Source organism: Ranitomeya variabilis, chromosome 7 (assembly GCF_051348905.1).
Source record: "Ranitomeya variabilis isolate aRanVar5 chromosome 7, aRanVar5.hap1, whole genome shotgun sequence".
In the NCBI taxonomy this organism is placed as follows: Eukaryota; Metazoa; Chordata; class Amphibia; order Anura; family Dendrobatidae; genus Ranitomeya; species Ranitomeya variabilis.
The window spans coordinates 189,808,350-189,820,510 of NC_135238.1; the positions used below are offsets into that span (position 1 = coordinate 189,808,350).

Consider the following 12,161-nt stretch of genomic DNA (forward strand, 5'->3'; position numbering starts at 1 on the left):
GAACAAACACATAAAGTTTACATTATGACGGTCAATTAGGTAATGGTGAAAAGATGGAAACTTTACTACTCTAGTATGTTATAGTGAGAACATGGAAACACTAATCCTCGTAATTACACAGGTAGAAGAAGGAAATGTTCCTGGAACATAAACACTTTTGCAAGAAACCAATAGTTTCACAGTGATTTCAATTTGAAGGACTTATAAAATTCTGCAAAAGAAGCTTGATACAAATTTACTGCAGCGCTGAAACTGTGCCGGGTATTGCAGCTAGTGCTCTAACCTTCACATGTTCATCTCTGCTCAGTCGATCAATGACTTTTATGATAAATTCCTTGGCTATCTGGAAATTCGTTGCTCCGATACTCTCAGAACTGTCAACCACGAAGAGGACATCAATAGGACCACAGGTGCATTCTGCAGGAGACATGTAGACAGTATAATTCATATTACCGTGAATATAAACTATGATCACAGTCAATAGATGATGAAAAGCTAAGTACAGTGTAAGAGGGTCATTTGTAATGTGCTGGAGGGGAGATATGTTTCACTGAAATTATAAGGTTCAGTGATATGAACCTGGAAGTTTGCTCCAGCATGTTATGTGCCGAGAACGGTTAATCCCCCATGACAGGGCCAGGTTTATTGTGAACAGCTAAAGAGTTGGAAGGGAAGGCTCTCCACCATATCTCCACCCTAGAGTTTGGTCCAGAAGGTAAAAGTGAATTCTCTGGACTTATTGGTTGTGTTGTGTGTGCTTTGAAGGAGAATTGACCTAAAGAGCTGAGCTCTTGCTTAAAAGAGCTGTACTCTTATTTCTGAGTGGATGGACCCCGCAGTTTTATGGACTGTAATGTATGCTATTTATCTTGGTCAACGAGACTGAGTATGTCTATTTTGTTTTAGACTGATTTATGGGGCATGTTTTTAATAAACCAGCTGAAGATTTAAATGAGAAGCATTCCTTTGACTACCTCGTTAAGCAGCAGAGTGAACCGATCTACCACAACAGCTAACCTCTGTCAGATAATGAACATCAGGAGCAAATTCCGTAAGGGGAAGGGGCTGGTTCTCCATGAGAAGTAGGATACAATTATTATGTACAATGACGATAGAGCAGAGTAGCACATCTAGCTAGTCTGAAGGCTAGATCGTGTACTTGTAAAGTATTTCTGGAAGCTAGTATTAAGAGTGTACAATGCCCACATTCAGGAACACAAAAAAGCAAGAATTGAGGAAATCAATGAAATATAGGTGTAGGATGACAGATATGAATGCATACTTACCACAGCAAGCTGAAAAAGAAAGACAGAAAGTTAAAAGGCAGTGAGTCATAAATAAATTCAACATCAAAGATCCAGATGATAATAAACAGGCCGGCTATCAAGTGGACATGAAATAAGCACAACTACATAAGGAGTTTGACTTTTTGCACTTTCCATGACAGTTCTTCCTGAGAACTCTCAGCATCAGAAGGAAAAATGGACATCTGAGGAACATTATGTTAAGTCAAAGAACCTCATCCATATCTTTTTCAGCTACACATGTCCAAAATAATTGGGATGATGACTTCATCCTGAAATCTTCCAACAGTTTTAAAGGCTAATAATATGCTTTGTGGATGCATCCAATTAATGATGGATTGTCTTTTATTGGTTGGGATACTGACAGACGTCTACATAAACTTTAAAATGATCACTGGTTTTAGCAATCAAAAAAAGAGCCAAATAAGCACAGCACTTCAATGAGTCCTGATAGCTTTTTTGGCAACTGGAGAGGCTTCCAGATCACTGTTCCTCATTAAATGTCTGGAAACCAGAGGTTCACTTCAACTTGACTGGAGAACAATGGATTCAACTAATAATAATGGCCATTTCTTATGATGCAATGACCTGTAAACTACATATCTAACTGGATACATATAGTAAATACATAAAACAAAAACAATACGTACAATGTCAGTCAAAAACACGTTAAGTTTTGCCAAAACTAAATTCTACAATTTAGCTAGCTACCTCAGACCTGCGAAACCAAGGAAGACTTTTCCAATTTTTTTGGTCTACGAGAGTGTTCAGATATCTGCCATGGCATAAATTAAGAGTCCTGGCCAGATAGGGGTACTTGCTTTAGTTGACATACTTAGCTTCTGAAGTACTTGAAATGATAATATTGAGTAAATATCAACATATGCCAAGTAGAGCCAGGAGGACTTTTTTTCTGGTTGGGACTAGTTTTTCTGGTTTAGGTCTGGCAATAGTGAATGTATTAGGATAGTCCTTAGAAAACTAACCATTCCTCCAAGTTTTTTTATAACGTCACAACTAGATTATAGTAAAAAGCTTCTACATTAGAATAAGAAAAGTTCCTCATAAAAAGCACTGTGAGTATAACTTTTAATTTTTAGTACTTTTCTAAAGCTTTGGGACAATTACTTTTTATTCCTTTTCAAGCAATATGCTATTTCCGAACACGAATATATCAAATCTAACTAGTAGACTATCTACAATGAGTACACACCATTGATTTGGGAGGCATAATGTTCATGCTTTGTGGATCACAATTTCATGACTTAAATAGTTAAAACTTTTTCAGGAACATAATTATTCATGTGTTCTTTATTTGTGATTCCAGCTAAAAATGTGTACGCGAAGAATACAAAATACTTACAACACATTTTCATGATAATGTCCAGAATTTCACACTCCTGTGGATAAAACGATGAAATGGAGTTTAAACTGTAAGTAAATGTATAAAGCAGTCATCCAGTAAAAATGTCTAACTTTGGACAGTTTCCAACCTCCAAGTTTGGATTCAGCATGAGTCACTTGGAATATATGTTTCATATGCCGTACCGTTTTTTTGTATGGAATCTCCTAATGCCAGCAACTGGCACAGCAAAAGTTTACATGCCAAGTCAAAGTGGTTGTTGCAATTTACTGGAAGTTTGGTTACCACCGCCGTTAAATCATTGAACAGAAAAATGTAGATAAAAGATAAAGCCATAAGACTGAAAAAGCCGAGCATAACTTACATCTGGGCCTGGTGGGCCTGGAGGTCCAGGAGGTCCCTACAAATAAAGGTCAAAAAGTAAATAGATCGAAAGTTAACTTTTTCAAAAATATGTAAGTTATTAGATGTCAATAAGAGATTGTTAAACAATACTAAAAACATTGACAAAGTAATTGTTAATGGGACATTAATTAGAAAATATTCATACGCGTATTTTTAACTTACAGGTGGTCCTTCTGGTCCTCGGTAGCCTCTTCCTCCTTTGGGCCCAAGTGTCCCTGGCACAAGATTCTGAAATATAAAAACATTTTCTTGTTGTTGTTACATTTTGCAGTTCAAAACTACAGAAATGTTATATTTTTCTAAGTCTGGCACATTGGCAAAATTCATCGAAATGAGAAGTATAATGTGGATAGAAAAGGCAGGGAACAAAGGAAGTGAAGGAAAAGAGGAGGAACAAAGATGGTACAGAAAACAGAATGGAAAACTGTGAAACCAAATTGTACCACTATGTTGCTAATGGCTGGTGGCAATGGGTGGCAGTGGCTACTAGTCACAATTGTTTAGAAGTAGGAAACGTGCAGGCACACTTAATAGGTAGATTAATAATTTCTACAGTATAATTAACTCATCAACATCATAGTAGAAGAATTACGTTTCATACGTATAAACTCAATATTACAATCCAAAACAGCAAAACAGACACCAATTCAGTTTTACATTCGATTATCATACTCACATCTACACCAGGCTCCCCAGGATCTCCCTCATCTCCTTTAGGTCCAGGATACCCTTTTGTTCCCTATAGGAGATAGAATTAGGAGGTTGGGTATACAATGTTTGATTCTCTGGCAGAACTTTCAAAAATAGGACATGAGCTGAGAGTGATTGTTGTACACTTAAACTTACATTTGTGCCACGGTCACCTCGACCCCCAGGGTATCCCTAGAAAAAAATATAAAAATATCATTAACAAATCTCTGGCTTTTCTTACCATTACAAACATTTGTTTTTGTAAAAATAAATTTCTATTTTAAGTTCCAATTTGAAAATTGATCGACGCGGTGTCCAAATTTGGGCCAAAGCTAATTAATGGCATACTCTTGTGGGTGACCTAGTTAGGCTATACAATCAGTGAGCCAGAGATACAGAAAATACTATACATTTGAGAAATAATCTTACCTGAAAACCTGGAAAACCATCTGTACCATTTCCTGGGAGGCCATCTTCGCCCTAAGGACAGAATCTATTAGTGTACATAAACGATATAATTTAACCCTAAAATACACTTTTAACCTAGATGGTGTCCTCAGCTGAAGTAATAATAACGTCACAATAAATATTAAAGGCGAAAAAGCCTTTAACAATAAGAATAATTTATAATTTCTGTAGTGCCAAGATATTCCGCAGCAATTTACAATTCAGAGATGTACAAACAATATCAGACATTATAGAGTAACAATTAAACGAGACATTAGGACCCTCAGTTGTCAGCGTTAGAAAGGCTGGTTATCAAGAATAGAGGGGTGCCTATGCTGTTTTTTTAACTATTTAAATAAATAATTTAAAAAACGGCATGGGGTCCCCCTTCATTTTTGACAACAAGTCTTGCTAAAGCAGACAGCTGGGGGCTTGTATTCTCAGGCTGGTAAGGGGACATGGATATTGCCCCCCTTCCCCAGCCTAAAAATAGCAGCCCAGAAAGGACACATATAATAGATGCGCCAATTCTGGTGCTTTGCCCGGCTCTTTCCAAGTGGGGTTCATATTTGTGGGGATGATGTCACCTTTGTATTGTCTGGTGACATCAAGCCCACATATTCGTATATACTAATCCTACAGTTATATTGTAAATAAACACACAGGAACAAAACACACATTTCTTTTTATTTAAAAATAACAAACACAGTTATACTCATCTAATGCCCATTCCATTGAATCCCTTGTCTCCTGTAATTAAAAAAAATGAAAGAAAAAACAGCAATATCCCTCACCTGTCAGACATTCTTTCCCATGCCGTAATCCATGTCTGGGAATTATTAATTTTCAACCTGGACGGTGCCAAGATGCGACCACAGGTGAATGAGTTGCTTCAAGTGCAGGATCAGTGAGCAGTGGTGACCTCAACAAGGTTACCGCAAGTTACTGAGACTGCGTTCCCAGCCGGGCCAATGAAGTGCAGTGACCTCCCTCCGGTGAGATCAGGCGCTAGCACAGTGAGAAAAAGTCTCACGGTGCAGAGCTGAGTTCACCACAGTTCAAATTCACCACAGTGAAATTCTCCTGGAGAACTGTGGTGAATTTACATCTGCACCGTGACACTTTTTCTCACAATGTTAAGGTCACCACAGTTCTGGGGCCCAGCTAGGAATGCAGCCTTAGTGACCTGCGGTAACCTCGATGACATCACCACTGCTCTCTGATCCTGCGCTTGCAGCAGCTCATTCACCAGTGGTTCTCAGAACCGTCCAGGTTGAAAACTAGTAATCCCCTGACAGTGGGACAGAAAGTTGGACAGGTGAGGGATATTGTTGTTTTTTTTACTTTTGTTTTATTACAGGCTACAAGGGATTCTATGGAATGGGCGTTAAGTAAGTATAACTGTGTTTGCTATTTTTAAATAAAGGAGACGTGTGTTTTGCTTTTATTTCAAATAAAAGACTTTATACTTGCTGTGTGTTTATTTACAATATACCTATAGGATTAGTAATGGATAAGTGTTTTATAAACACTAATCTGGGCTTGATGTCACCAGACAATACAAAGGTGACATCAAGCCCACACATATGAACCCCACTTGCCACCGCTACAGGGCAAGTGGGAAGAGCTGGGCAAAGCGCCAGAATTGGCGCATCTAATAGATGTGCCTTTTGTGGGTGGCTGCGGGTTGACATTTTTAGGCTGGGGGGCCAATATACATGGCCCCTTACCAGCCTGAGAATACCAGCCCCCAGATGTCCACTTTAGCAAGGCTAGGTATCAAAAATGGGGGGGACCCCACACCCTTTTTCAAATTATTTATTTAAATCATTAAAAAAACAGCTTGGGGACCCCTTCAATCTTGATAACCAGTCTTGCTAATTCTGATAGCTGAGGGTTGAAGCCCGCAGCTGTTAGTTTTGCCTGGCTGCTATCAGGAATACAGGGGAACCACCCCATTTTTTAAAAATCATTTATTTGGAGCGCACGCGCCGACTGATAAATACTCCCAATACTACCTTTTATTGGACAGCGTGGGAATTGCGATTGTCTGATAAGCGGTAATGATTTTACTGCCAATCAGAAGGTGTGTTTGCTGCACTGTCACTGCCGCACTGTCATGCACATGACAGTGCGACAAACACGCGATGTTCTAGGGACCAAACCCGAACAGTAACGCGGACTTCGTGGTGAAGTCGGTGTTCCGTTTTCATGTCCGAACAGTAGGTGTTCAGTCCAGATGCTGAACTTTACTGTTTGGATTCGCCCATTTCTAGTTACAATCTTTAAGGAAATAGGGGTAACAGAAGAAAGTGCTTGAATTGTTTGGTCAAGCCATCATTATAACAAATAAGGGTATTCTTGAAAAGTTGCATGAACCAGATGGTAGAAATGGTTAGATTCTGAAAAAAGATAGTAAGGGAAAACTTAGAAACATTAGCTAAGTCAGGTGTTGTGAATTTGGATTCTGGGCTCCCCCGGTGGCTACTGGTGGAATTGAACTGGTGTTTTCATCTTCTCTGTTCACCTGTTCCCATCAAGATGTGGGAGTCGCTATATAACCTTGCTGCTCTGTTAGTTGCTTGCCGGTCAACAATGTTATCAGAAGCCTCTCTGTGCTTGTTCCTGCTCCTAGACAACTACTAGATAAGTTGGACTCTGTCCATGTTTGTTTTTGCATTTTTTCCAGTTCACAGCTGTAGTTTCGTTACTGTGTCTGGAAAGCTCTTGTGAACAGGAATTGCCACTCTGGTGTTATGAGTTAATGCCAGAGTTTTAAAGTAATTCCTGGATGGTGTTTTGATAGGGTTTTCAGCTGACCATGAAAGTGTCCTTTCTGTCTTCTGCTATGTAGTAAGTGGACCTCAAATTTGCTTAACCTATTTTCATACTACGTTTGTTATTTCATCTTAATTCACCGCCAATACATGTGGGGGGCCTCTGTCTCCTTTCGGGGTATTTCTCTAGAGGTGAGCTAGGACTAATATTTTCCTCTGCTAGCATTATTTAGTCCTCCGGCTGGTGCTGGGCATCTAGAATCAACGTAGGCATGCTACCCGGCCACTGCTAGTTGTGCGTCAGCTCAGTTCCCATCTTCCAAGAGCTAGTTCCTATATATGCTGATGCTATGTTCTCTTGCCATTGAGAACATGACAGTTTGACCGGCCCACAAAGTGTTAATTGTTTGGGCTGAAGCAGGAGAAAAAGAAGTGTTTAAGGGAATTTTTTTTTTTTTTTTCCCCTCAGAGTTTTGCTGCCTAGTCCTTAATTGCTGTCTAGCTGCTTCTTACCTCCTCTTAACCCTTGAATGGCTCTGTGTCCACCTGTTTGTAATGGATCTTCAGAGTGTAACTGCAGGTTTGTATAATCTCGCCACGAAGGTACAACATTTGCAAGACTTTGTTTGTCATGCACCTGTATCTGAGCCGAGAATTCCTTGGCCGGAATTTTTCTCGGGGAATAGATCTGGGTTTCAGAATTTTCGAAATAATTGCAAATTATTTTTGTCCCTGAAATTTCGCTCTGCCGGAGACCCTGCACAGCAGGTCAGGATTGTGATTTCCTTGCTCCGGGGCGACCCTCAAGACTGGGCTTTTTCATTGACACCAGGGGATCCTGCGTTGCTCAATGTGGATGCGTTTTTTCTGGCCTTGGGGTTGCTTTATGACGAACCTCATTTGGAGCTTCAGGCAGAAAAAACTTTGATGTCCCTATCTCAGGGGCAAGATGAAGCGGAAATTTACTGTCAAAGATTCCGTAAATGGTCTGTGCTTACTCAGTGGAATGAGTGCGCCCTGGCGGCGACTTTCAGAGAGGGTCTCTCTGATGCCATTAAGGATGTTATGGTGGGGTTCCCTGTGCCTGCGGGTCTGAATGAGTCCATGACAATGGCTATTCAGATCGATAGGCGTTTGCGGGAGCGCAAACCAGTGCACCATCTGGCGGTGTCCACTGAGAAGTCGCCAGAGAGTATGCAGTGTGATAGAATTCTGTCCCGAAGCGAGCGGCAGAATTTTAGACGGAAAAATGGGTTGTGTCAAAAAAAGACGGCTCTTTGAGACCATGTATCGATTATCGGCTTTTGAATAAAATCACTGTAAAATATCAATACCCATTGCCGTTGCTGACTGATTTGTTTGCTCGCATAAAGGGGGCCAAGTGGTTCTCTAAGATTGACCTTCGTGGGGTGTATAATTTGGTGCGAATCAGGCAGGGGGATGAGTGGAAAACCGCATTTAATACGCCCGAGGGCCACTTTGAGTATTTAGTGATGCCTTTTGGTCTTTCAAATGCTCCGTCAGTTTTCCAGTCCTTTATGCATGATATTTTTCGCGATTATTTGGATAAATTTATGATTGTGTATCTGGATGATATTCTGATTTTTTCGGATGACTGGGACTCTCATGTCCAGCAAGTCAGGAGGGTTTTCCAGGTTTTGCGGTCTAATTCTTTGTGTGTGAAGGGTTCTAAGTGTGTTTTTGGGGTACAGAGGATTTCCTTTTTGGGATATATTTTTTCTCCCTCTTCCATTGAAATGGATCCTGTCAAGGTTCAAGCTATTTGTGATTGGACGCAGCCCTCTTCTCTTAAGAGTCTTCAGAAATTTTTGGGCTTTGCTAACTTTTATCGTCGATTTATTGCTGGTTTTTCGGATATTGCTAAGCCATTGACCGATTTGACTAAGAAGGGTGCTGATGTTGCTGATTGGTCCCCTGACGCTGTGGAGGCCTTTCGGGAGCTTAAGCGCCGTTTTTCCTCTGCCCCTGTGTTGCGTCAGCCTGATGTTGCTCTACCTTTTCAGGTTGAGGTCGACGCTTCTGAGATCGGAGCTGGGGCAGTGTTGTCGCAGAAAAGTTCTGACTGCTCCGTGATGAGGCCTTGTGCCTTCTTTTCCCGTAAATTTTCGCCCGCTGAGCGGAATTATGATGTTGGGAATCGGGAGCTTTTGGCCATGAAGTGGGCTTTTGAGGAGTGGCGCCATTGGCTTGAGGGGGCCAGACATCAGGTGGTGGTATTGACTGACCACAAAAACTTGATTTATCTTGAGACCGCCAGGCGCCTGAATCCTAGACAGGCGCGCTGGTCATTATTTTTCTCTCGGTTTAATTTTGTGGTGTCATACCTACCGGGTTCTAAGAATGTTAAGGCGGATGCCCTTTCTAGGAGTTTTGAGCCTGACTCGCCTGGTAACTCTGAGCCCACAGGTATCCTTAAGGATGGAGTGGTATTGTCAGCCGTTTCTCCAGACCTGCGGCGGGCCTTGCAGGAGTTTCAGGCGGATAGACCGGATCGTTGCCCACCTGATAAACTGTTTGTTCCTGATGATTGGACCAGTAGAGTCATCTCTGAGGTTCATTCTTCTGCGTTGGCAGGTCATCCTGGCATTTTTGGTACCAGGGATTTGGTGGCAAGGTCCTTCTGGTGGCCTTCCCTGTCACGAGATGTGCGAGGCTTTGTGCAGTCTTGTGACGTTTGTGCTCGGGCCAAGCCTTGTTGCTCTCGGGCTAGTGGATTATTGTTGCCCTTGCCCATTCCTAAGAGGCCTTGGACGCACATCTCGATGGATTTTATTTCAGATCTGCCTGTTTCTCAGAAGATGTCTGTCATCTGGGTGGTGTGTGACCGTTTCTCTAAGATGGTCCATTTGGTTCCTCTGCCCAAGTTGCCTTCTTCTTCCAAGTTGGTTCCTCTGTTTTTTCAAAATGTTGTTCGTTTGCATGGTATTCCTGAGAATATCATTTCTGACAGAGGGACCCAATTCGTGTCTAGATTTTGGCGGGCATTCTGTGCTAGGATGGGCATAGATTTATCTTTTTCGTCCGCTTTCCATCCTCAGACGAATGGCCAGACCGAGCGGACTAATCAGACCCTGGAGACATATCTGAGGTGTTTTGTGTCTGCTGACCAGGATGATTGGGTTGCTTTTTTGCCATTGGCAGAGTTCGCTCTCAATAATCGGGCCAGCTCTGCCACTTTGGTGTCCCCGTTTTTCTGTAATTCGGGGTTTCATCCTCGATTTTCCTCTGGTCAGGTGGAATCTTCGGATTGTCCTGGAGTGGATGCTGTGGTGGAGAGATTGCATCAGATCTGGGGGCAGGTGGTGGACAATTTGAGGTTGTCCCAGGAGAAGACTCAGCTTTTTGCCAACCGCCACCGTCGTGTTGGTCCTCGGCTTTGTGTTGGGGATTTGGTGTGGTTGTCTTCTCGTTTTGTCCCTATGAGGGTCTCTTCTCCTAAGTTTAAGCCTCGGTTCATCGGCCCGTATAAGATATTGGAGATTCTTAACCCTGTTTCCTTCCGTTTGGACCTCCCTGCATCCTTCTCTATTCATAACGTTTTTCATCGGTCATTATTGCGCAGGTATGAGGTACCGGTTGTGCCTTCCGTTGAGCCTCCTGCTCCGGTGTTGGTTGAGGGTGAGTTGGAGTACGTTGTGGAGAAAATCTTAGACTCTCGTGTTTCCAGACGGAGACTCCAGTATCTGGTCAAGTGGAAGGGATACGGCCAGGAGGATAATTCTTGGGTGAATGCATCTGATGTTCATGCCTCTGATCTGGTTCGTGCCTTTCATAGGGCCCATCCTGATCGCCCTGGTGGTTCTGGTGAGGGTTCGGTGCCCCCTCCTTGAGGGGGGGGTACTGTTGTGAATTTGGATTCTGGGCTCCCCCGGTGGCTACTGGTGGAATTGAACTGGTGTTTTCATCTTCTCTGTTCACCTGTTCCCATCAAGATGTGGGAGTCGCTATATAACCTTGCTGCTCTGTTAGTTGCTTGCCGGTCAACAATGTTATCAGAAGCCTCTCTGTGCTTGTTCCTGCTCCTAGACAACTACTAGATAAGTTGGACTCTGTCCATGTTTGTTTTTGCATTTTTTCCAGTTCACAGCTGTAGTTTCGTTACTGTGTCTGGAAAGCTCTTGTGAACAGGAATTGCCACTCTGGTGTTATGAGTTAATGCCAGAGTTTTAAAGTAATTCCTGGATGGTGTTTTGATAGGGTTTTCAGCTGACCATGAAAGTGTCCTTTCTGTCTTCTGCTATGTAGTAAGTGGACCTCAAATTTGCTTAACCTATTTTCATACTACGTTTGTTATTTCATCTTAATTCACCGCCAATACATGTGGGGGGCCTCTGTCTCCTTTCGGGGTATTTCTCTAGAGGTGAGCTAGGACTAATATTTTCCTCTGCTAGCATTATTTAGTCCTCCGGCTGGTGCTGGGCATCTAGAATCAACGTAGGCATGCTACCCGGCCACTGCTAGTTGTGCGTTAGGTTTAGTTCATGGTCAGCTCAGTTCCCATCTTCCAAGAGCTAGTTCCTATATATGCTGATGCTATGTTCTCTTGCCATTGAGAACATGACAGTCAGGTGATGTGGTTTGCCTAAAAGATGCGGGGTTTTTTGAGGGCATGCTTAAAACTACAGTATGAACACTGGAAATTAATTAGATTGTCTGGGGTAGTACATTCCAGTGAACAGATGCAGCACAAGAAAATTTTTGCAGATGAGAATGGGAGATTCACATTATGTATGTTAGTCTTTAGTCATCAGCAGAATGAAGAGCATGGGTAGGGTCCTAGAGACAAAAGTAGGAGGAGATTTATTGCGGAGCAGAACTGTGGAGAGTTTTGTGGGTGAGAGTGATAAGATTGTGTTGTATTCTGTTGACAAAGGGCAACTAGTACATGACTGGAACAGGATGAAGGCATCAGTGTAGCAGCTGGATTTACAATAAATTAATGTCACTTTTTCCCTAGTGCATACTACCTTGTTAACAGGTTCTAGAAAAGCCATGATAACATTAGTGCCACCAATGCACATTATCTCTATGAGTCGGTGTCCTTTCTTGGGAAATTTTACAGTTTGACTTTGAAAGTCCTCAGTTCCATGAACATAGCCGTATGTTTTATTCTTTTTAAACAGCCAGTATCTACTATATAATTGTCTAAGGGTC

General features: G+C 42.0%; 1 protein-coding gene across 1 annotated transcript in view; it reads right to left on the reverse strand.

Moving 5' to 3' along the window:
• The window catches only part of COL6A1 (collagen type VI alpha 1 chain), a 70,835-nt gene that overhangs the window by 4,271 nt on the left and 54,403 nt on the right, over positions 1-12,161 (reverse strand). The window contains exons 23-30 of the mRNA XM_077272557.1: positions 4,192-4,242; positions 3,919-3,954; positions 3,749-3,811; positions 3,235-3,300; positions 3,032-3,067; positions 2,668-2,704; positions 1,287-1,295; positions 284-417 (exon numbers count right to left, since the gene is read on the reverse strand). Of these exons, the coding sequence (XP_077128672.1) occupies positions 284-417; positions 1,287-1,295; positions 2,668-2,704; positions 3,032-3,067; positions 3,235-3,300; positions 3,749-3,811; positions 3,919-3,954; positions 4,192-4,242 (432 nt within the window). The remainder of the gene's footprint in view (positions 1-283; positions 418-1,286; positions 1,296-2,667; positions 2,705-3,031; positions 3,068-3,234; positions 3,301-3,748; positions 3,812-3,918; positions 3,955-4,191; positions 4,243-12,161) is intronic.